The sequence below is a fragment of the Geotrypetes seraphini genome, chromosome 6, assembly GCF_902459505.1.
Source record: "Geotrypetes seraphini chromosome 6, aGeoSer1.1, whole genome shotgun sequence".
Lineage (NCBI taxonomy): Eukaryota > Metazoa > Chordata > Amphibia > Gymnophiona > Dermophiidae > Geotrypetes > Geotrypetes seraphini.
In genome coordinates, this window is record NC_047089.1 from 154,910,266 (window position 1) to 154,936,085 (window position 25,820).

The following is a 25,820-nucleotide window of genomic DNA, read 5'->3' on the forward strand; positions in this document are numbered from 1 at the left end:
CTGGATGTTGCTGCTTTCTCTGCCATTCAGTTCCTCTTTAGCACAGTTACTTTCTATAAGAGGTGTTATCCTGGGACAGTAGGCAGATATTCTCACAGTGGGTGATGTCATCCACAGAGTCCGGCATGGACATTGAAAAGTGTAGTATCACTTTAAGCTTTGCAAGCTTTTAGACTGCCCGCACCGTGCATGCATAAGTGCCTTCCTGCCGATGCCAGCTCGCGAGGTCATCAGTTCTATGCCCAAGTGAAGAAGCCAACTAGAGGAGGTGGGAAAGTTGTAAGAATATCTGCCTGCTGTCCCTGGATAACACCTCTTACAGTAAGTAACGGTGCTTTATCCTTAGATAAGGAGGCAGCATATTCTCACATGTGGGTTGTTAGCTTTAATAAAAGGGATGGAGGGCGTTTCACGGTCGGCAGGATTGGGCTCACTGCAGAGGAGACCGGAGGACGCTCCAGCGGGGAAGGCTTCTTAGCCGGCTTACCTGGGGGGTGCGACGCCGGCGCGGTATCGATGAAGAAGGTGCCGACTGAGATGGAACCGATGTCGGTGCCGGTGCAGCGGAGTCGGACATCTCGGCACCGAAAAGTAACCGCTGTTGGATCTGGTGGTTTTTTAAAGTCCTTTTCTTTAACGATGCGCAGCGGGTACAAGAGGACGCTCGATGATCAGGACCAAGACACTGCAGACACCAGTTATGTGGGTCTGTTAGTGAAATTGGCCGAGCGCACCGCTGGCACTTTTTAAACCCGGGTTGAGGGGGCATGAATGGAAAAACGGCTTCAGCCAAATCGAAGCCCGAGGCTTCGATAGTGGCAATAGGCCCCGCTGGGGCGAAACCGAAAGAAAAGAAAAAATAACTAAGTTATAATTTATTATTATTATTTTTTTACAATGAAATAAAGAAAAAATGAGGAAAATGATATTTTCCAATGGGTTTACGCGAGCGTGGAAGGCAAAAATCGAAAAATATATTCAACAGCCGTTGAACACACGTCTTCTTAGCTCCGCGGAAACTAAGAAACTGGGGACCGCGCGCCTCTGTCGGGCGGGATGGCACTCGCGCGTGTGCGGTGCGGCCTACCAGAACTTTCCAAGTTCTTAGAGTGCAATCACTCTAAAATTGTCCGTACCGGGGCTCCGTCGGTGCCGTCACCCATCAGTCAAGAATATCTGCCTGCTGTCCCTGGATAACACCTGTTACGGTAAGTAACTGTGCTTTACAGTAAGTAACGGTGCTTTATCCTTAGATACGGAGGCAGCATATTCTCACATGTGGGTCGTTAGCTTTAATAAAAGGGATGGAGGGAGAGTTGAGTTTCAAGAACTCAGAAAAATTTGAGTTGCCTCGCAAAAACCTAGACCTAATGTCTGATACGAGAACACGGAAGCAAGGGAAGGAACATAATGGAAAAAATGAATAGAGGAACTCCAAGCTTTACTATAGGTAAAAGAAAGATTCTGAGAAAATCTATATGCATGGAAGCTGAAACAATAATAACAACCTCCTAGAGGCAGGAGAATCTAAATATAGGCAATGGAGGACATCTAAAAATTCAAGAATCAAATAAGAAAGGGCTACTGGCTAATGCACTCATATGGAGCAGAGACCAAATGAGCAGTTGAAACCAGTCCTGTCCCAGAGTAGATACGAATGATAAGGAAAAGGAATTTTGTAATCAATGGAAGAATAATTCTTGTCTTTGAGGATTAAAAAAGGAGGAACTATCCTAGAAGGAAAGAAAAACCTATGCTATGAAGTATAAAATTAGAACTACATAGTGGCTTACTGTGGAGAAAATAACCTCCTGATAACCAGCCACATATAGGCCACATATAGGCTGATGCAAATGGCAAGCTATGTTTTAAAACTGGTAGATAAGCCGCCCCATGCTATTAGCCGTGATTTATCTTACCGATAAATTACCTGCTGGATGGCTGACAGCTGCCTCCTCGAATCTCCAGCGGTGCAGGGCAGTTGCAATCTTTTCAGCATCCATCCTGGCCTCGCACCACTTGCTGAATGGCTGCCATCACATCTCGCAGGACTCGCAAGAACTGATGACAGCCATTCAGCAAGTGGTGTGGGGCCAGGCTGGATGCCGAAAAGATCGCAATTGTCCTGCACCGCTGGAGATTCAAGGAGGCAGCTGACAGCCATCCAGCGAGGGACGTATTTAAGGGAGATTTTTAAAAAGGTACCGGGGGGGGGGGATTAGGTTATTTTAAAGATTTAGATAGGCCGCCCCATTTAAGTAAGCCGTGCCCTGTAGGCAGGTTTGTAAAAACGATGTATAGACCTCAGCCTATATATGGGAAATACGGTATATATATCACGAAGGCTGAGAGAGAATTATAATAAGCCTTAAAACAAGAATATCAGTAGAGAACAGGAAGGGAAGCATATTGCATAAGCAATATTCCAGTAAACACAGTCTCCTCAGAGATTTAGAAAGGAAAGTGTGAATGGATTGTTTAATATCCTTGATAAAACAAAAATTAGGTTGTGGTTTTGTTTTATGTTTTTTAAAAAGGCTCCTCATGTACTTAAAAAGAGGAACTTAGTAAGGTTAGAGCGCTACAAAAATTGGGACCTGAACCCATGAAAGCATATTTCTAGAAGGAAAGTAGTTGAACTTTTAAACTTATGTCCCCTGTTAACGGCGTTAGAAACTTGGGAATCAAAATATATAAATTTTTTCCCAAACAAAATAAGGATCGGAAAAATGAGCCATGATAGATGTGGCCCCGAGTAGTAGATAAGTGCCACATTAAAACACGTGCACCTACTAAAGTGAATAGGAAAAACAAAGTAACAAACATGTCATTGAACTCCTGTACCCTCTTACTTCACTATAGAAGTAGGATCTTGGGTAACCAGAGCTTAGCAGTTTAGTGCCCTAAAAAAGTGAAGAAATTACTCCTGAGCCAGTAGCATCAACTGAAGGTAAGGAGATACCATAGAGTTGAGAGTGACCTAACTAAACGAAAAGAGGCAATATGCCTGCAGAGTTGAGGTGCTAAATAGAATCTTCTTGGGAAACAATAGAGGTACTTCAAGAAAAGTGGTTACAAGTAGCAGAAAACATGAGAGTGAGAGGAAATGGGCAGCCAGAAGGAGGAAACCTCAGTGTTGCCCAGAGAAGTACACTATAGAGAAAAAACAAAATGAGAACTAGAATTGCTGGATCAGAAGCATACTAGAGGTCCAGCAAGAAACCAAAGTAGACTCGGAATTTTAGAAATAGAAACCAGAGAAATGTGCAATAACATTTCCCGCACCCAGACCCATTGAAGGAACAACGAGTAGGATGAAGTGCACATCATGATATTTCCGACAGAAATATAGAAGCATAATGGCAGAAAAAAATCAAACAGACCAACCACTCTGCCCTTCCGCAGAAGCCCCAAACTCTTCTTCTCTAGGTAAAAGTAAGAAATAAATTAACCCTGCTAGACCATTAGGAAATGGTTGTAGCAAGAGACTACAGAAGATCATCTACTAAGGAAGTTGTTTTTATTATTAATGACCTCCAGGTCATTTAGAATGATTCTGATGGTAGATTAAGATTACAGGCTTTCAGTGCCATCATGGAGAGGTTCTGAATCTTCTCATGAGGAACAGAGAAAATTGAAAAACAGGAATTGAGTCCTACATGACTGTACCATATTGGCAGGAACAAATATACTATCAGTAAAAGATAAAAAGAAAGTGACCTATGAGTATGTTTAGAGGTGACAAAATGTAAAGCATGTTAGACGAGATCCCAGCATACTTCAGAGAAGTGTAACAGGTAGAACAGTAATGCACTGAAAAAAGGTTGATATAAAACCCAAGGACCTGTGACAAAGGAACGGCTTGGTTTCAGTACTGGAACGATACCCAATGGTACTATGTGATGCTATAAAGATTTGCATACGAACATTGTGCCCGAGCCTGTCCATTTTTTCTACTTAGAGATTGAAAATGAAACTTAAAGATAGGAATGTGGCCTCCAATCCAATCTAATCCTTAGCTTTATATACCGATTCATCCCTTACAGAAGGGCTCAACTCGGTTAACAAAATTTCCTGAATTCAGTTAGGGAATAAGATAATTTCTATTCTACAAATCATCTTAGACAGAAGAATCAACCAGAGATTTTTGAAATAAATAAATTTTTAACATTTTTCAAAAGGTTGTTAATTGAGAGAGTAACCTAATCTCTGAAGGAAGCTTGTTCTAAATTTTTGCAGATAAGAAAACAAAAAATTTGCAAAAATTGGAGATAATTTTGATTATTTTAACTGATGGATAACCAAGTTTATATTTCTGAGTATTTCTTGCATGCAAAGGTAAACAGGAATTGAAAAAGAAAGGAGAAAAAAATCCCATATAAAATTTTAAAAATTGCACAAGTGAATTTGAATTGAATTCTCCAGAACACAGGAAGCCAATGAAGTGCCCTTAACAAAGGGGTCACATGATCGTATTTATGCTTACCAAATATCAATTTTGCTGCGAATAAGCTGCAGTCTTTTTAGATTGCATTTATTCAAAGAGAATTAGCTTAATCCAATTGTGACAGAATAATCGCCTGAACCAACACTGCAAAATCCTGTTGGAAAACCAAATGGCAACCCCGTCTAAGCATTCTAAGATTGAAGAAACATTTTTTTTTTACATGACTGACTTGAGATGAAAAAGAAAGTGTAGAATACAGGATGAAACCCAGGATTTTAGATGTAAACTCAATTTGTAATGAAATGCCTGTAAAAGGCAGCAATTCTGGTTTAGGACTGAACCATAAAAGTTTTGTCTTTGTGGTGTTTAATTTCATGCGGACTAGCGATGCCCAATCCTGAATCCTTGAGATGCAAGAATTAACATTAGATACAAGATCATTCAAAGAAGGATCAATTTCAAGCAAGATGAAAATATCATCTGCATATGTATAAATTGACTCTGTTGGAATAATTTTAGGTACTGTAATGTGGTCATGTATATATTGAACAATATAGGTGATAATGGGGAACCCTGTGGAACCCCACAATTAGAGGTCCAAGGAGAAAAAAGTTTACCCTCATTATATATGAGGGCTATTCAAAAAGTATCAGACCTTTATTCATAAAAAATACTCATATTCAGATACAATAATCGTATACTAATCTTCAAAGTAGTCCTCTTGGGTTGCCACACACTTCTAACAGTTCTGCCACTGTTGGAAGCAGTGCTGGAACGCCTCTTTTGAGATTGCTCACAACTGGTCCGTCACATTCTGCATGATGTCTTCTCTTGACTGAAATCAGGTCCCTTTCAGGGGCATTTTCAGCTTGGGGAAAATCCAGAAGTCACACAGTGCCATGTTGGGGGAGTAGGAAGCCTGAGGAATCACAAGTGTGTTGTGTTTGGCCAGAAAAATCCGTATCAAATGTGAAGAATGGGCAGTTGCATTATCATGATGGAGCTGCCAATTGTCTGCTGCCCATAAGTCTGGCCATTTGCGTCTCACAGCATTATGAAGGTGGCACAGAACCTCTTGGTAGTACCCCTTGGTGATGGTTGTGCTGTGTGGTGTGTTCCCGTGATGAGCCACACTACTGGAGTCAGAGAAGATGGTCAGCTTGACTTTGACATTGCTGCGGACATGCCTTGCTTTTTTTGACCTCGGGGATGTTGAATGCTTCCATTGTGATGACATCACTGTGCTGAGGAAGTTGGGATCACTGTTCTCCAGCATGTCTTGTGCAATTTCCAAATGGAGTTGCTTCTGCTCGATCATTAGCATCTTTGGCACGAACTTTGCTGAAATTCTGCTGAAGCCCAAATCCTCAGTCAAAATGGAGTGAACGGATCCAAAGCTGATGCCTTGTCTGCAAGTTATCTGATCGTGATTAGACGATCCTGCATCACCAGGGTCCTCACTTGGTCAATGACTATCTCATTTCTGGATCTTGAGGGCCTACCAGAACATGCTTCACTCTCCACTGATGTTCGGCCATCTCTGAAGCAGTTATACCACTCCTTTATCTGTGTGGTGCCCATTGCTTCGTCCCCGAAGGCCTGTTGAATCTTGCAGATCGTTTCCACTTGGGAATCGCCAAGCTTTACACAAAATTTTTTTTTTTTTAATTCTTTATTCATTTTCACTTCAATTAACAAGTATACAATATGATATCTTATACTATACAAAATCACTTGTGCATTCTTAACCATAAATCTTAAATATTTTAAATTACCCCCCATCCCATCCTCCCAGCCCTCCCTATATCAATAAAATTCATTCATATATGTATTATATCCCTTCTTATTATAAAATTTCAAGTATTTAAAGGTGTCTAATCATTTGAATATTCAATCAATGGCCCCCATATATTTCTAAACCTATCATAATTCCCATTCTGTAAAGCAAGAACTCTTTCCATCCTATACATATAACATACTGAACTCCACCAAAAGGTATAATTGAGTCTTGTATAGTCTTTCCAATTCCTAGTGATGTGTTGAATGGCAACTCCTGTCAATATTAATAGCTTTACACAAAATTTAATGTAGTAGTGTTCAACTTTTTCTGTCATTTTGTCAAAAAAAGAAAATCTGACGGCGCTCACTCACACTTCCTCACTCATCAGGGGTCTGCCGGTGACTGACAGCTTCTGTAGGCAGGAAAAAATTCAAGCATACGCATTAGGGTCGCCTACATACGTGCACCAAACCATGCCTCCCTAGCTTTATTTGTTTACGCAAGAAAAATTAATGTCTGATACTTTTTGAACAGTCCTCGTATACCCGGTACAATCTTAATGTTAACAAACCTTTAAACCAGTCCAACGCTTTTTTATCTAAACCAATATCAGCTAACAGCTGAATAAGAAGATCATGATTAACTACATCAAAATCTGCTGATTGATCAAATTGAAGAAGAATAGCATAATGTCCCTGAGATAACAAACCCTGAACTTTCGCCACCAATGAAACCAGCAGTGTTTCGATACTAAAATTTGAATGAAACCCATGCTGTATAGAATGCAGAGCAGGAACGAGTTTAGAATTATAATCTTTAATCTATTGGAATTTGGGTAGTGTGCACTGATGTTCAAACATACAACCCTCTCACTCTAGACCTTGAAAACTTCAGTCCAGAGACTCTGATAAAAACTGGAGTAATGGAATAAAATAAACTTCCTAAAAAGAATGTAGTGGCTGCCTCCTCCCCTACAGCCCACTCCCAAACCTCCATGGAGATGGAGTTAAAGGGTGTTGTATAAAATGTCCATTAAACAATAGGAAAAACACGTTTTTACCATTTTTCGTGTAGGGTAAGATACGTCAAGGTGATTGTCTGAGCATCCTGAAAAGTACTGTATGAACGTTGATGGTACAGTGGGAGGTATGCTTTAGTTTAAAAAAAAACCAAACCAAAAACCTGGTTGCTCCTGCTTAAAGGATAAAGTAGTGAACCATTCATAGCATTTTCCTCAGTTTCATTGATAATATGGAGAAAGAAAATGTCCTGAAAGAAAGCAATCCACCTGAGAGAAGATATGACATGGGGCCAAATTTTTCCCCATCCCCTTAGGAATTCAATTTCCCCATTCCCGTGAGTTTTGTCACTGTACTTGTCCCTACCCCAATCCTGTAAACTCTGCCTTAACCACACAAGCCTCAAACTCTTATGATTTTAAAGTGTTTGAGGCTTGTGCAGATGAGGACGGAGCTTACAGGACTGGGACAGGAAAAGAACTTGACGGGAAAAAGAGTTTCCGTGGATTTGGGGAAAAATTTGTTCCCCTGTCATTCTCTACTGAGAGTGTAACAGCACAAAAGTAGACACAACCATCTCTTACTCTTTTTTTTTTTTTTTTTCTTTTTTTACTGAACTCCCTATTTATTTATTTTTACCATGGTAGGGAATCTAACTTAACAGGCTCTACACCCATGTTAGATTCCCCCACTAGTCCTTGTATATGTTTTTCTTGTTCAAGTGAACAGACAACAGGAAAAAAAAGGAAAAACATCTTACAGACTCTACACCCATGGTGGATTCCTGAAGTAGTATGAAAGACAGTTGCATTGTGGATCAATGCCTTGATAGAAAACGATTCGGTGCCTTGTAGCCACAAAATGCCCAGTACCAATGAAAGCTGTCTCTAGAAGCAGATCAGAAAGCCTGAGCTGGTTTCTGCCGATGAAAACATCGATGTTGATGCAGAATCTCAATGTAAAGAAGGGCATTGATGCTTCGACAACGATCCGTTATGAAGAAGATCACAGACATCGGGAACAAAAGCATCGATACCTTTTAGACCCAGATTGACACTCCCAAGGTAAGCATAGATGTCATGCGTAAAATAACAATGAATTCCCTTCTTGTGCAAATCTGCACAGCGGAGCCATAAGAAAATAAATTTCAAAGTCCATCAGAAATTAAGAAACTAGAGCTGGAATGCTGTGCCATGACTAAGCTAGTTCAGAGTTTAAGCTGCACATCTGAAAGTGAAGTGTATCCAGTAGACTTGATCTGGATCCCTTCTGTCCAAAGAACTCAAAACATTGAAGAAAAAATGGAAAAGGACAGGAAGCGATGAACATAGAGAGGAGAATGATGATGCTTCCCAATGTCTTCAGTACCACTCCGATGAAAAAGACTCCAAACTGCAGTGGTGTGAGTAAGTAGATAATCTGAATCGATGACACTGGGAGCAGATTCTCAGACAGTACCTTACGACCTGTAAGAGCTATGCCGAAGCTGGGTCGGTACTGAGGCCTTGCGCAGAAAGTTATCGATCCTGGAAGGAATGTCCTGCACCAGTTCATTTATCCATATGATCTTACTACAGGTATCATGCCTAAAAAATGGAAGAAGACTACTATCTGGCCAAAGCCAAAACAATCAGACATTCCTCTTGATGACTGTTCTATCGACCGGTAGCTAATCTACCTTTCATAGCTAAAGTTACTGAAATAGTCATATTTAATCAACTCTCTTCTTTTCTGGAACAGACAAACGCTAGGCACCCTAACCAAACTGGTTTTAGAGCCCATTATTCCATGGAACTATCCTTGATCAAACAATACCTAGATAACAGAAAATCAGTTTTCCTAATCTCAGGCTTGACAACGGCTTTCGGCACTGTCGACCATCATCTCCTACTAACCAGGCTTCAGAAAGCAGGGATCTCGGGAACTACTGTAGACTGGTTTACGTCGTACTTCTGTGATTGCTCATACAAGGTCATTCATGAAAACTCAGCATCTAAACCGTTCTCTGATAGCTTTGGGGTCTCTGCTCTTATTTAACCTATTCCTATCGCCGCTACTCACTCTTATCTCAATCAATAGGTTTTACAATCTTTGCCTATGCCAATGACATTCAACTCCTCCATTAAGAACATAAGAATTGCCACTGCTGGGTCAGACCAGTGGTCCATCGTGCCCAGCAGTCCGCTCATGCGGCGGCTCCATTCACAATCTTGATACAGCAGAAACTCATGAAATTAATCAAAAACCAGACATGAATGACGACTGGTTCAATGATAATATGCTTTCTCTGAATATCCCAAAATCCAAAGTCAAGATCTTTCCTTGCAACAATAAAATTAATATCAATGCCTCTATCTGAATTAAAATCAACACCACTGAAAAAGAACACCACGCTCAATTAGGTGTAATCCTAGATGACAAACTATCCTATCGTAAAGAATTTCTCAAAGAAGTAGTTTGTCTCAGTCCTTAGGATTTGGAGAGGCTGTTCCAGGTTCTCGTGGCTATGTAAGTGAACAGGGTGTTGAATATTCATTTACATGTCACTCCTATGGAAGAGGGGATGATCAGTTGGCGTATGACAATGGTCTCAAACTCACGGCCCGCCAGATACTATTTTGAGGCCCTTGGTATGTTACCATTGTTCTGGAACGTTGTCCGCCTCACTGCTGTAACTTCACGCAAGTGCTTTCCTGCGTTTGAATGCGATTGTGAAGGTGGAGTGGAGAGAATCGCGTACAGACGCAGGAAAGCACTTGCTTGAGGTTACAGCAGTGAGTCAGTACGTAATCTCATGAACTCTCTCAAAATTCGGCACCTCTCCTGGCGGTGACTGCTTGATGTAAGATGGCGGTTGTGTCCGGTGCTGGAGGAGATGAGAACTGAAGGCGGTTGCGGACACGACAACTGGGCACTTAAGGCGCAAATCAGATATTGATTTTCCCTTCTACAAAAAAAGCATAGAGGACTACACCAAATTCTTGTCTCTTGCAGTTGATACTTTAGAATCTAAATCACAATTCTGCATGAGATAAAACTCTATATAGTTTATAAATCTTTCCTTAATTGCTTCTGATAATTTCAGCTATACGCAGCTGAAAGCAGTGCAACATGCAGAAAGTGAAAAGCTATCTAAACTTCACTTTCTGCATGTTGCACTGCTTTCAGCTGTGTATAGCTGAAATTATCAGAAGCAATTAAGGAGAGATTTATAAGCTATAATGAGTTTTACCTCGTGCAAAGTTGTCATTTCTTTAATAAGATATTAACTATTTTTTTCTGTGGCCCTCCAAGTACCTACAAATCCAAAATGTGGCCCTACAAAGGGTTTGAGTTTGAGACCGCTGGCGTATGCTGTTGGTTCTGTTAGATGTGAAAGGGAAGTTTGAGAACAAGTGGATTATTTGTTCAGGAGAGTTGGAGTCAAGAACATGATAGATGGTGCAGGATAGATTAAACAGAATCCAAGCATTTACTGGTAGCCAGTGTAGCATATGATAGTAGGCAGATATGGGGTTATATTTCTTTAAGAGAAAAATCAGTCTGATTGCAGTGTTTTAAATCAATTGGAGGGAGGTTATTTCTGCATAGGAGGAGTTGCACTAGTCAAGTTGTTAGGACAAGCATTTGGACCAATATAGCAAAGTGGTGGCTGATGAAGTAAGGTCTTATCAGCCTTAGTTGCTTTAAGCTGTAGAAAGTTTTATTTTTTTTTCCGGAGGTTGTATATTTGAGGTTCAAGGAAGAAGGTGGAGTCCAGCATGATTCCAAGTACCCTGGAAGTTTTTTTTCCACATTAAGCATTTTGCCTGAGGGTATGGATAGAGTCATAGTGGCAGTTTGAAACCAGAGTAGTTTTGTTTTTGTGGTGTTTAATTTTAACTTGTGAGAGAGCATCCAAGAATAGATTTTATCAATGCCTTTTGACACTTTTATGGAAGCTTTCTTGGCATCTGCATTAAGCAGAATTAGGAGAAAGATGTCATCGGCATAGGTTAAGAGATATCCATTGTGAAGGGGAGGTTGCCTAGGGTGCTCATAAAAATGTTGAAGATTATTGGGGAGAGTGGAGACCCCTGGGGCATACCACAAAAGGCTTTCCAGCTCTGAGAGAAGGATCCGTCTTTGCACATGTAGTATTCTCTGTTTGTGAGGAATTCTTTGAACCAGCTGAGGACTGTTTCAGTCAGACCCAGCTCACTGAGTTTAGTTAGTAGGACATCATGGTCAGAGTCGAATGCTGCTGCTATGTCGAACTGTAGGAGGATTGATTGTCGCCCAGCGCTCAGCATCTGCCTGACTTTGGTTGTTAGTGTTAGTAATAGGATGCTGTGTTGGGCTCTGAAGCCACACTGGGAAGAGTGAAGGCAGGAAAATTTGTTCTGTGTAGGCTGTAAGCTTTGTACAAGCTAATGTTTTCAAATAGTTTGGTGAGCAGGGGTATTCCAACGATGAGTCTGAAATTGGATGGCGAGGTTAGATCAGCTCCTTGATAGTTTGGAATTGGGGTGAGTGCAATACGATCCATTTGTGCGTGTAGCTGGCCCACCTTTAAGAGATTTGGCTGTGCAACAAGCCAGTTATTAAGATCGTTTGGGATTTGGGAGTACTGTTTAGGTATGATGGACATTTGTCCAGTATGCAGCCTTGTTTAGCTGGGGAAGTCTTCTCTTGGGTAAGAGGCTCAAAGGTGTTCCAGATTTGGTCAACTATGCAGGGGTTAGTGATAGCAAGGTCTGGTTGAACATCTAGGGTGGTGGAGTATATGTTTCTGATTTCTAGTTGTACGCTCTTAATCTTGTCTAAGAAGCATTTTGCTAGTTCTTGGACATTGGGTTGAGCATTGACATTAGCAAGACCTGGTCGGGGGGGGGGGGGAGGGAGCAGTTGTTGCATGCATTCCTGCCTACGCGGGAAGAGGAAGTGCTGCAGAAAGAACACTTCAGGGCAGTGCGACGGCAGGAGGCTGGCTTCACATTGGCTGCCTGAAGATTTTAAATTTCAGTGGCGGGGAGGTGGTAGGTGGGGGAATCAGGAACTGGGTACTGTTGTACCCTATGATCCAGCTGAAAGGGGAGGGCTGGGGTTGGTAATGAGGGAAAGAAATGCTGCATGGGATGCGGGAGGAGGGGGGTTGGGAAAGCAAGATGGACAGATGCTGCACAGGTTTGGAAGGACAGAGGCTGTACCGTCTTTGGGTTAGGAAGGGAGGGAAAGAGTGATACTGCCAAGTGGGTAAGAGAAGAGAAAAATAAATTTCTTGGAGTGGGAGGAAAAGAGATGGTATACATGGGGAAGAGGGAGAATTGTTGGACATGATAGTGGTGGAGAGGAGGGAGGGAGAAACGTTACACTGGGAGGGAGGAGAGATGACTCAAAGAAGGAAGCAATGTCAGATTCCGGAGAAGGATGATGGAAGAAGGGGGGGGGGAAGAAAGATGTCAGACCACTAGAATTGGGAAGGAGAGAGAGAAAGATGCCAGACCATGGAAGGGAAGAAGGGGAAAGAGAGATTCCAGTAATCAAGTTGTGACAAGATTATGAATTGGACCAGAGTAGCAAAATGGTTCATATCAAGCAGTAAGAGAACAGAAGTACAGATGTTGATGATTTGGGTGAAAGAGAATATAGAAAACATCTTGGCAGCCCAAGTGGAAGGTACCCAAAATATCTGGGTGGATTACATCAACAGAAGAATGGAGTCTAGTGAAGGATGCTTCCTTGGGATTGGTATATTGTTGGGAGTTATCTGATCATGAACCTGGTAGCAACAGGTGTTTTTCAGCCTGTAGAAAAATTAAAAGACAAAAGGAATAGATGCCTTAATTCATCCATGGCCATGGTTGGGTCTTCTCTATCCTTTTTCACAGTGGAAATATATACAGAAGTGATGATTGTTCCAGATTGGCCAAGAAGACCCTGGTATGGGAACTTAATACATCATAAAATAGAAAATCATCTAGCTCTTGCAAGCAGGGAACATTTGCTGGTTCAAGGCTTGATAAACGTGCTACACATGTCTCAGTTTTGTCTTACGACTTAGCTCTTCAGAGAGTTAATGAAAAAAGCTATTCAAATAAGGTGATAGCTGCCTTGTTGCATTCTAGAAACAGGTTTAACTCAGCATAAGAATTTGGAGATTTTTTGAGAATTGGTGATGTTTTTCCTTTGCATTCAGTTCCAGATTTTGGGGGTTTCTTGAAAAATGGTTCAGACAAGAGGCTGGTTGGTATTTACCTCACTGAAGGTGCAGTTGGCTACCCTCTCCTGTTTTAAGGTCTAGTGAAGGGAAAAAATCTGTGCTTCACATCCAGACATGGTACCTTATTTCAATGGGGGTTAAACTTATCAGTTTACCATATTATCAGTTAATTCTCCTCTGGTATTTAAACTTAGGTCTTGTCAACCTTAGTTCAGACTCTTTTTTAACCTGTGGATTCTGCAACCTTAAATATTGGTTTTTCTTATAGCTATTTGTTCAGTTAGACAAATTTTAGAATTATAAGCCTTGTCCTGTAGACAACCTTATTTAGTCTTTAGCAAGGAAAATGTGCTTAGACCAGTTCCATCCTAGCACTTAAATTGGACTGACTACCTGTTTTTCAGACTTAAACGGTAGTGCAGTTGTCTTGTACAACTTGTATGTTGAAGGTACCTCTGGTAGACTACAGAGGTAATAAGGAAATCAGATAAGCTCATTATTCTTTTTGGTTGAGCTCCTAAAGGGGAAGAAGCATCTTAAGTGACAATCACTCAATAAATTAAATAAACTATTGCTTCTGCCTATATTCTTGTAGTCATTCAGTTCCAGAAGTTTTGAAAGCTCATTCTACAAAAGGGTCAATCTTCTTCTTAGGCAGAGCACACCTTAGTTCCTCCTTATGAGATTTGCAATCTGGAAATCTATGTTTTCATATGTTTGTCACTTTAGATGGAATGTTCAAACTTGAAGTAATATATAACGTAGTAACATAGTAGATGAAGGCAGATAAAGACCCGAATGGTCCATCCAGTCTGCCCAACCTGATTCAATTTAAATTTTTTTAATTTTTTCTTCTTAGCTATTTCTGGGCAAGAATCCAAAGCTTTACCCTGTACTGTGCTTGGGTTCCAATTGCCGAAATCTCTGTTAAGACTTACTCCAGCCCATCTACACCCTCCCAGCCACTGAAGCTCTTCCCAGCCCATCCTCCACCAAACGGCTATATACAGACACAGACCGTGCAAGTCTGCCCAGTACTGGCTTTAGTTCAATATTTAATCTTATTTTCTGATTCTAGATCCTTTGTGTTCATCCCACGCTTCTTTGAACTCAGTCACAGTTTTACTCTCCACCACCTCTCTCGGGAGCGCATTCCAGGCATCCACCATCCTAACATTGCCTTTGAATCTACCACCCCTCAACCTCAAATTATGTCCTTTGGTTTTACCATTTTCCTTTCTCTGAAAAAGATTTTGTTCTACGTTAATACCCTTCAAGTATTTGAACGTCTGAATCATATCTCCCCTGTCTCTCCTTTCTTCTAGGGTATACATATTCAGGGCTTCCAGTCTCTCATCATAAGTCTTCTGGCGCAAGCCTACTATCATTTTCGTCGCCCTCCTCTGGACCGCCTCAAGTCTTGAGGAGGGTGACGAAAACACTATTGGTAGCAGTAAATACCACTTTGATAAATCCCAAATATATGGAGTGGTGGAATAAGGAAGGATAAATTTAGTTTGCATCTGTTAATTTTTCTTTCCTTAAGTCTTTGAATATGATGTATACTTACTTTGGAAGAAAGGTGAGAGGGCAACATATGAGAGACATTTTAATACTTCTGATGTATATGCACAGGAGGCAGACTTATTTCAATTGAAAAGAAGCTCTGGAATGAAGGGGTGATAGGATGACTATAAAAAAAGGATAGACTTAGGAGTAATGTATAGAAATATTTTTGGAAAGAATAGTGAATGCATCAAACGGGCTTCCAATTGAAATGGTGGAGACCAAAACAGTGTCTGAGAATAGGAAAGTATGGGCAAGCACCAAGAAACCCTAAGAAGAGGAAAATTGGAGAGCTTAATTAGCATGGATGGACAAAGCTGTATGTTCTTTATTTGCTGTCATGTTTCTATATAACCCCAATGCATAACAGATCAATCCTTGGGCTTAATGGTTAGCAAAATATCCTGTTCTTTGAATGTTTCACTCTTTTCTCTAAATGCCTGTTGTATATTTGTGACTGGATAATTCCGTATTCATTTCATCAGTTTCTGTAGGTTATAGTTTTACAGATCTGTCCAGTTTTAAGCAGTTTGGTTTGAGATTTTTCTTTGTCTTCCAGACCATGCCTACATGTCAAATGATTCTGACAGTTGAAATTGCTAGATATTTTTTTAAAAATCCCTCTCCTCTGTTTTCTGAGAGTAAATTATCTTCATTTTCAAATACCCAGACAGCTATTTATTTTACATAGAGCTTTATGGACCCCTACACGTTTACATAGAATTGATAGCTCTAAGTCTAATAGATGCTGGCATTGTCATCTAGAAGCAGGGACATTAGATCATCTTTTATTTTATTGTCCATTCATACTAATATTTTGGAAATCAATTTGGCCTCAAATTAATAGGATGTTAGAAAATCCGGTAGCCTTGACATATGATACGATTTTGTTTGGTACTGCAATGAGAGCTCGGAGTCAAATTTCGTCAAATAACAATAAACTTTTATTTATATTGACTGGAGTAGCAGTACAACAAATTACACATAACTGGAAAAATTGTGACAGATTAAACTATAACTTTTGGTGGAACTCAGTTTGCCATATATATAAGATGGAGCTTACATTTGCAACACAAAAAGGATATATAGATAAGTTCAAGAGGATTTGGGGACCATTAACAGATTTTTGTAGTGATTGGTTTATCTTTTCCCATAATAAGATAATGGTTAAAGAAGGGAGGGTGCGAGGGGGTAAGGTTTTTATTCTCTTTATCATAATTTATAAATAATTTATTATAATAGATGTTATTTTTATGTGAAACTAACAAAATAAAGGGAGGGATGGGGATTAATAATTAAATAATAATTGATAAAATCATTAAATATTATATGATGTGTAAAATCAAAATAAAGATAATATAAGATATGTTTTATATAAAGTATATTATAGAGATATCAAGTGTATTGTTAAGATAATTGTATGAAAATTTATGACACTTGTTGTTATATAAAAAAATCAATAAAAACGTTAAACCAGACAGCTAGTTAAAGAGGATCATGACTCCTGAAAGCTACAGTTGCACACTGAGTGGTTAGAAGGGTCAGAGTATTTGTTAAACTATAGAATTGTCTTTCCCCAACCAATGGAAGACCTAAAAAGTCACTAAATATTTTGGTCATTAAGTCAGGGGAGAAAACTAGCAATGAATCAAATAGAAGATTTTCTAAACTTTTAAACCTACCATATCCATTTTATTATTTTCAGTCTGATAAAGTGAGGAAGGAGAAACTGTTAAAACAACAACAAAATTCAGATTATTGGAACAATGATTAAAATAATAATAATAAAAATAATAATAACTTTATTTTTCTATACCGCCAACACTCAAAATGTTCTAGGCGGTTCACAAAATAAAGAGGACTGGACATTCCAGTGATGATACAAAGCATACAGAAAAGCAGTACAATATTTCAATAGTGAAAAATACAATAAGAAACTGTCATAGTGATCAATCAAGTAATGAATTTTTTTGAACAAATAGGTCTTAACCAATTTTCTAAAGGTGCAATAAGATGCAGATTGTTGAATCAGGTCGTCTAACCATACTTGAGCTTTACCTGCTTGATAAGCCAAAGATCAATCAAAATATTTTTTATAATGGCAATTTTGGGGATTAGGAAAAGTAAATAAACCAGTATGCCAAGTAGACATAGTTGAGAAATTGATAATAGGTTTTGTGTTTTGTTATTTGGGGGTCATTTACAAAAAGCATGTGTGATTTTAATTACCCCATCTGAATTATGCAAGTCTATATCTAAATTAATAGGAGGTTTTATTTTAAGGTCTTATATATTCCAAGAAAAGAAGGATCAGTATTTGGCGATTTGCATTGGGAGGACATTCCTGTTGGAGGATTAAATCAAGATATGTCTACCATGTAGAGATGGTCAGCCCCTGTTTACCTAGGGATTCAATGAAATATAATTTGACTAGGGTTCCTAAACTTTTGTACTCATTTGAATATTTGGAGGGAAGGGGAGGGAATGCTGACTTAAAACTAGATCTGATGTGCATGATTATGAATATCTGTATATCTTTGCTGTCACACTGTTGTTCAATCAAGAAATGTTTCATTTCCTTCTTTATTTTTATTAGATCTTTCAGTATTTTTTTTCAGTTGGAAAAATTAATTCTTTTAAGATGTACAGAAATTCTTATTGTCACAATTTTCAAAATTTTTTTACCAGCTGATATTAAGAAAGAAAGTAGAACAGAGGCAGGATCTGAAGATGTCATCATTGTATATGAGCTTACTCCTACCCCTGAGCAAAAAGCTCTTGCTGAAAGCCTTCATCTACCAAAAACATTCTTCTGTTACAAGAACAGGCCAGATTATGTAAGCGAAGAGGAGGAGGATGGTATGTTGTTTTAATATCTTCAAAGTATTTAAAGATTTTTTTAAAGCCTTTGATTCTTAGACAGGATTGGTTAAACAGCCAGACTCTTTTGTCAGTGCCATTGCTCTCTGTGTTACCATGAGTCTGGCTATTAGACTGATCTGTATATCTGCCCTCCTTTTGTTTCCTGAACAATGTTGGATTTATCTGACAATCAACCTTTATTGTGTAATTTACTTCTCTCGTCTCGTGTGCTGCCCCATCATATTTGTGGATTTCTTTTCTGCTGGCTATTTTGCTTTGAAAAGTGGTTAGATAAACCAGCAGCTATAAATAAATCATAAATGGGGCAGACTGTCAATATAACTGTCTAAGATCTGACCTTTTGAAAGTGATATGTTTTTCAGGTATTATAAGTTCATCTATTATTTTTAGGTAATATAAAGAAATAAAACAGAAACCAAAGGAAATAAGGCGATACCTTTTTTTTTATTGGACTAACTCAATGCATCTCTATTATATTTAAATTAATAGACGAAGACTTTGAAACAGCAGTAAAGAAGCTTAATGGACGACTGTATCCTGATGATCTTCCTAATTGTAGAACTTTACAATATCCTACAACAGGTAAACAAAAAAGTCTTTGGAATGGTTTAGGTAAAATGCAGATAGGTCTGTAGCATCTCACCCAATCTACAATAAGGCCTTATAACACCTGTATATTCTTTAGGTCAATAATTTCTATAGATTTATGCTCTTAAATCTATTGGTTTTGTAAGTGAAAGAGCTTACAGCTTAAGTGATGCAATTTTATTTTCTCTCTACTTGAGGTTCTTAAATTTAGGATGGCAAATTGTGTCCTAAGATAGCCATCCCACTCGTGATCCAGAGTTTGCAGGCATTGAGGTAAATTCTGGGTAGAACATAAGAATTGGGTCAGACCAATGGTTCGTCTAGTCCACAATCCTATTTCATACAATGGCCAATCCAGGCCATAAGTACCTGGCAGAAAACCCAAATAGTAGCAAAATTCTATGCTACACATGTCATGTCCGTCTCAGTAGCAGACTATGGACTTTTACTCTAGGATCCTGTCCAAACCTTCTTTATTTAACCCAAGATACGCTAGCCATGGTTTCTACATACTCTAACAATGAGTTCCAAAACTTAAGTAGTATTCTATTGAGTGAAAAAATATTTCCTCCTCTTTGTTTTCATGAAACCTCATTGAGTGTATCCCAGTCTTCATAATTTTTGAAAGAGTAAAAAATTGATTCATTTTTACCCATTCTACAACACTCAGGATTTTGAAGACCTCAATCATATCCCTCCTCAGCCCTCACTTTTCAACACTGAAGAACCCTAACCTCTGTAATCTTTCCTTATATGAAAGTATTCTACTCCCTTTATCATAAGAACATAAGAATTGCCTCTGTCGGGTTAGACCGGAGGTCCATCGTGCCCGGCAGTCCGCTCACGCGGCGGCCCCTCAGGTCCAGGACCTGATAGTGCTCCTACCCTAAAACTCACATAACGCTTTTCGCTTTTGCCCTGTAGAGTAACCTTCTATCTATACCCTGCAATCCCCTTCGCTTCCAGGAAGTCATCCAGTCCCTTTTTGATAGCTTTTCTTTAAACCTTTTCTAATTCCATTTTCTGTTACGTTCCTTCCAGATTCAGTATGTTAGCTTTTCAATCCCTTCCCACAATCTGGCAGTTGCAGAAATCCAAACAATTTTCTGAGCATTCTCCTCCCACCTTAGAGAGAGTTAGAGCAAGCAATCCGTGCAGAAGTCTTTTGTATTTGCTTTGCATCTTTTTCTTAGTTTTTTCACTTATAGTTTGTCTTTTTTGGTGGCTTGAGTGCCTTGTGACCCCTTTGTAGTGGTCTTCTGTCGGAGGAAAAAATGCAGTCCCGCAGAGCTGGACTGTTGCTTCACTGAGAAACTTTGGTGGATCAGTGGAGCCAGCCTGCTGTGTGCCACCCTTCCTGGACTCGGGGTGCATTCCCTTGGAAGCTCGCTTGCCCTATGACCTTGTCAGGGATTTAAACGCAGACTGTATGTATTTATTTATTTATTTGATTTAGTTATTTCATTTTCTATCCCAGGTTACAGGTTTAACATACATACAAGTTTATGATACATAATATAATAATATACATAATATACAGTTATTGGTTACAATTTGCTATAGTTATCCTTATGGTGCAAGGTTGTCAGTACAAGTTTTTTTTCTAATTTGACATACAGAAAGTTACAATGTATGATACAAGTTATCTTTATGTGACACATACTGGATCTGGTACCAATATACATTTCTTTGTAGTCAAGGGCAGGGGTTTAGGTGAAGAGATATGCTTTTATTGCTTTTCTAAAGCTGAGGAGTCCTTCAAGGGATCTGATCTAATCGGGTCAGTCGATTCCAGTGACTCGGTATGACGTGGGAGTAGGACCGTCGCTCTGTGGTTTGCAGTTGAAGGGCACAACGAGGGGGCATTTTAAGGCGTATTTCATCCTGGGAGCGGAGGGGCCATTTTGACACATACAGAGGAAGCTTAGTCGTGCAAGGATTTGAATGTTAGCATCAAGCCCTTAAAGACATAACGTTGGGCTACGGGTTGCCAGGGAGCCGACGCTAGAGTCTGGGAGACAGGATCACGAGCATGGAGGTTTTTCAGAAGCCTGATCACCGTGTTTTGAAAACACTGGAGATGTCATACATTCTTCACCATGAGACCATTGAATAGTTTGCAGTAATCCATGCAGGAGAATACCAAGGCATAGAGTAGTTGGGCAAAGTCAAACTCTGAAAAGTAGTTCCTTATTTTTCAGGGTTCTCGAGGAAAACTGAGAGATATGGTCAGAAAGCGATAAGTTGCAATCGAGGATTATTCCTAACCTGCGCACTTGGTCTTTTGCAGTTACAGTAGTCGAGTCCCAGCACAGTGAGGGACGGGCATGGTCACAGCGTTATCCCAGGACAAGCAGGCAGCATATTCTCACATGTGGGTGACGTCATCTACGGAGCCCCAGCGCGGACAGCTTTTCAAGCAAACTTGATTGAAGTTTCAAGTTTGCTACACTGCACCACGCATGTGCATGCCTTCTTGCCCACTAGAGGGTGCATCCCACCTCGTGGTCCTCAGTTCAGTTTTTTCCGCGGAGCCAGAAGCCCTGTGGAAATTGAGCTCCTATTTTTCTGCCTTCTGACACCGCGTCTGAGTTATTTAATTCGGTCGCTGTGCTTTACTTTTTGTTTTCCAGTCATTGTCTGTCGTTTTTCGTCGGGAAAAAAAAAAAAAAAAAGGATTTTTTCTTTCTTCCGTTCGGCTCCGGGGGCTCCTGAGAGCCGCGGCCACGGGACGTCGTTCGTTCCCGGCCCCTTTTCCTTTTCATGTCCCGTCTTTTGACGGGTTTTAAGAAATGCACCCAGTGTGAGCGGTTATTATCCATCACTGACCCCCACCGGTGGTGCTTGCTCTGCCTTAGACCCGACCACCCGACAGCCTCCTGCGATCGCTGCTCCACTTTCCAGGCGAGAGCGCTCCGCCGTCGCCGTGCGAGGATGGCGGAGCTTTTCGCGGTTGACTCCGCGCCCGGGAAGGCCTCGACGTCGGCTTCGGCCCCGGCCTTGACCTCGGCCTCGGCGCCCTCGGCTTCGCCTCGTCCCTCGACCTCGAAGCCGACGCCTGGGACCAAACCTGCCTCGGGTAAGTCCTCATTTCCATCCCCTACTACAGGATCAACAAAGAAGCCTTCCTCGACTCCCGCCGCGGCGGGTGGGTCGTCCTCTGTCCCGCCTAAGACTTCGGCCACTCATGCCCCGAGGGAATACTCGAGACCGAGGTCGCCCCCCCAGGGAGCATGCCCCAACCTCGGACCTGCCAACCATGGTCAGGATCCCGGCCTTTCAGGACCTGCTCCGAGCTCTGATTGCTTCGGAGCTGTCGGGGGCCCTCGAGCAGTTGCAGCGGGCTTCGACCCCGCTTGCTTCGACCTCGGGGGCACCGACCTCGGCGACCTCGGTCTCGGGTACCGGGGCTCCACCTACCTCGGCCTCGGCTTTACCCTCAACCTCGGCCTCGGGGGCTCCGCCTGAGAGCAGCGTGCGGCCCCGGGACAAGGTGCGGAGGGTGACACGGATTTCCTCCTCCTCCTCCTCGAGGTCCTCCCGGGGCTCCTCGCCCTCGGGCCGGCCTCGGGCGAGACGTCGGCCGAGGAAGCCGAAGCGTTCGCGAGGCTCTCCTCGATGACGTGGTCGCTCCTCGCCGCTCGGGGGCGAGGCATTGCAGGTTTCGGAGCTTCGCCTCGATAACCCGAGGCTTCTCCGTTCCCCTGCGAGAGGGGGTTCCCGTGACTCCTCGCCGAGGAGAAGGGAGCGTGCCTCGGTTCCTCGGACCCCGGGGACTTCTCCGAGGGATTCTTCGAGGCGGAGACGTTCCCCGACCCCTTCGAGGCCTTTGGATCTGGCTTCTTGGGGCTCGGGGTCAGGTAGAGAACCCCGTTATTCTCACGAGGCTTCACCCTTCTTTTCGGCGGAGAGGTCGAGAACCCCCTCACTGCCCACTAGGCCGTCCTCGTTCTCCAGCTTTGTGCAGGACATGGCGCGGGCCTTGGGTCTGGACCTCATGGCTGGATCCCAGTATACAAAAGAGTTCCTCGAGGAGCAGGACCTTCCCACTCCTCCTAGGGAAACCCCCCGGCTACCCTTAAATAAGGTCCTCCATCAGACCTGGCTTAAAAACCTGACTACCCCTCTTACAGTCACGGCTGTTCCGTCTAAGATGGAGTCGAAATACAGGACGGTACCACCCAAGGGGTTTGAAAAGGCACAACTCTCCCACCAATCTTTACTGGTTGAGTCTGCCCTCAAAAAGACACAACCCTCCCGAGTTTCTGCGGCGGTCCCGCCCGGCAGGGAGGGTCGGACCCTAGACAAGTTTGGTCGTCGCCTCTACTCTAACTCCCTTATGGCCACTAGGGTGCTTAACTATGCCTTCACCTTCTCCTCCTATCTACGAGGCATGGTGAAGGACCTGCCCCAATATCGTGACTCCTTACCGGACTCCCGCAAGGAGGGTTTTGACAAGTTTATGTCTAACCTGTCCCAATTGCGCTTGTACCTTTTCCATGCGGTGTACGATGCGTTTGAGCTGGTATCGAGGGTGTCGGCCTTTGCGGTGGCTATGCGACGTTTGGCGTGGCTACGCACCCTCGATATGGACCCCAATCTGCAGGAGCGCCTTGCAGACTTGCCTTGCATGGGGTCCAAGTTGTTTGATGAGTCCCTTGAGGCGGCGACTAAACGGTTGTCGGAGCAGGAGCGCTCATTGGCCTCCTTGGTCCGTCCGAAACCTAGGGCCCCGCCGCAGAAACCCTTCTGGCCTCCCCCGAGGCGGTACCCCCAAAAGTCGACCCCGGCTTTTTCTAGGCCGCCTCCTAGACGCCCACCTCAGCAGGGTAGAGGGGGACAGACGAAGACCCCGGCGCAGGGCCCTTCCAAGCCCGCGCCGTCCTTTTGACGGGCTAGGCGGATGGGGCCGGCCCCCCTCCGCGATCGCACAGGACCCCCTTCCCATAGGGGGTCGACTCCGGTCCTTCTATACGGCTTGGACCGAGATAACATCCGACGCTTGGGTGCTCCGGACCGTCTCCGAGGGCTACTCTCTCAATTTTTGGTCAGCACCGCCGGATCAGCCTCCGGGGGCTTGCCCAATCAACCGGGCCCAGTTTCCAGTCCTCTTGACCGAGGCCAGGGCCTTGTTGAAGCTTCGGGCGGTGGAACCAGTACCCCCCGACCAGCGGGGGACGGGCTTTTACTCCCGTTACTTTTTGGTCCCAAAAAAGACCGGGGACTTACGCCCCATCCTAGACCTCAGGAAGCTCAACAAGTTCCTGGTCCGGGAGAAATTCCGGATGCTGTCTCTTCCGGTTTTGTATCCGCTCTTGGAGGAAGGGGACTGGATGTGCTCCCTCGATCTGAAGGAGGCATACACCCATGTTCCGGTGCATCCCGCCTTCAGCAAATTTTTACGGTTCCAGGTGGGAGAGCTGCACCTACAGTACAGGGTCCTCCCCTTCGGCCTGGCTTCGTCCCCTCAAGTCTTCACGAAGTGTATGGTGGTAGTCGCGGCAGCCCTGAGGTCTCGGGGGCTTCAAGTTTTCCCGTACCTGGACGATTGGCTGATCAAAGCCCCGACCAGGGAGGGGGTTATCTCAGCGACCCGACAGTCTATCATCTTCCGTCAGCGCCTCGGGTTCGAAATAAATTTTCCCAAGTCTCAGTTGTGCCCGGCCCAGTCACTTCAGTTTATAGGCGCAGTGCTGGACACTGTTCGCCTACGTTCATTCCTCCCCCCGCCTCGGTTGGAGGCTTTGGTTCGGTTGGGCCGGCTGATCTCCCAGCTACCTATGGTGTCAGCTCAGCGCATGATGATGCTTCTGGGCCACATGGCGTCTACGGTCCACGTCACTCCATTCGCCAGACTGCACCTGAGGATCCCTCAGTGGACCCTGGCTTCTCAGTGGCGCCAGGATTGCGATCCTGTCTCTCGACTCATAACGGTGACTCCTTCCTTGAGACGATCGCTCCGTTGGTGGACCGACTCTTCGAATCTTTCCGGGGGTTTGCTCTTTCTCGTCCTGCCACATCGCAAAGTTCTGACCACGGACTCCTCAGAGTATGCGTGGGGGGCCCACCTCGACGGTCTGCGGACCCAGGGCCTGTGGTCGGCGGAGGACCGTCGCTGTCATATCAACGTGTTGGAGCTTCGTGCCATCTTTCTGGCGGCTCGAGCATTCGGCCACCTACTCCGCAATCAGGTAGTCCTCGTGCGCACGGACAATCAGGTGGCCATGTATTATGTGAACAAGCAAGGTGGGACGGGCTCTTGGTCCCTTTGCAGGGAGGCACTGCGCCTTTGGGACTGGGCGATCTCCCAGAACATTTTCCTACAGGCGGTCTATATCCAGGGAGAACGGAACTGCTTGGCAGACAAGCTCAGTCGGCTTCTTCAGCCGCACGAGTGGTCGCTCAACTCCAGAGTCCTACGCGAGGTCTTCGACCGCTGGGGGACTCCGCAGGTGGATCTGTTTGCCTCTCCGGAGACTCACAAACTACCCCTTTATTGTTCACGGATGTACTCCGTGGACCGTCTAGAAGCCGATGCCTTTCTTCTCGACTGGAGGGGGAGGTTCCTTTACGCGTTTCCTCCTTTTCCTCTGATCTTGAGGACGTTGGTGCGCCTCAAATCATCCAGAGCCACTATGATCCTCATTGCGCCTCGATGGCCACGTCAACACTGGTTCTCCCTGCTTCTTCAACTCAGTGTCAGAGAGCCTCTGCTTCTGCCTGTGTTTCCATCTCTGCTGTCTCAGAGTCAGGGTTCGCTGTTGCATCCCAATCTTCAGTCGTTACACCTGACTGCTTGGTTCCTTGCTCTTTGACTTCTCTCCCGATTTCTCAGTCCGTGAGGTAAGTTTTGGAAGCCTCGCGCAAGATCTCGACTAGGCTTTGTTATTCCCAGAAATGGACCAGGTTTTCCTCCTGGTGTTCCTCGCGTCGCCTGGATCCGGGTTCGGTCCCGGTCTCTTCGGTGCTGGATTATTTGTTGCATCTGTCTAATTCTGGTCTGAAGACGTCATCTGTTCGAGTACATCTCAGTGCCATCTCGGCCTTCCATCGACACTTGGAAGGACGCTCTCTTTCGCTTCATCCGCTGGTGACGCGTTTCATGAAGGGTCTTATCAAAGTTTGTCCCCCTCTGAAGCCTCCTCCTGTCGTTTGGGATTTGAATGTGGTCTTAGCTCAACTGATGAAACCTCCCTTTGAGCCAATCGACAAGTCTCTTTTGAAATTTTTGACTTGGAAAGTGGTTTTTCTGATTGCCCTCACATCTGCTCGGAGGATTGGTGAGTTGCAAGCTTTGGTTGCGGAACCGCCTTTTACTGTGTTCCATCATGATAA

General features: G+C 43.2%; 1 protein-coding gene across 4 annotated transcripts in view; it reads left to right on the forward strand.

Annotated features, from left to right (window-relative positions):
* LOC117362460 (E3 SUMO-protein ligase RanBP2-like) overlaps nucleotides 1-25,820 on the forward strand; it is a 353,806-nt gene that overhangs the window by 239,327 nt on the left and 88,659 nt on the right. For all 4 annotated transcript variants that reach the window (XM_033948861.1, XM_033948860.1, XM_033948862.1 and 1 more), the window contains 2 exons: nucleotides 17,703-17,873; nucleotides 18,387-18,479. In XM_033948861.1, the coding sequence (XP_033804752.1) occupies nucleotides 17,703-17,873; nucleotides 18,387-18,479 (264 nt within the window). The remainder of the gene's footprint in view (nucleotides 1-17,702; nucleotides 17,874-18,386; nucleotides 18,480-25,820) is intronic.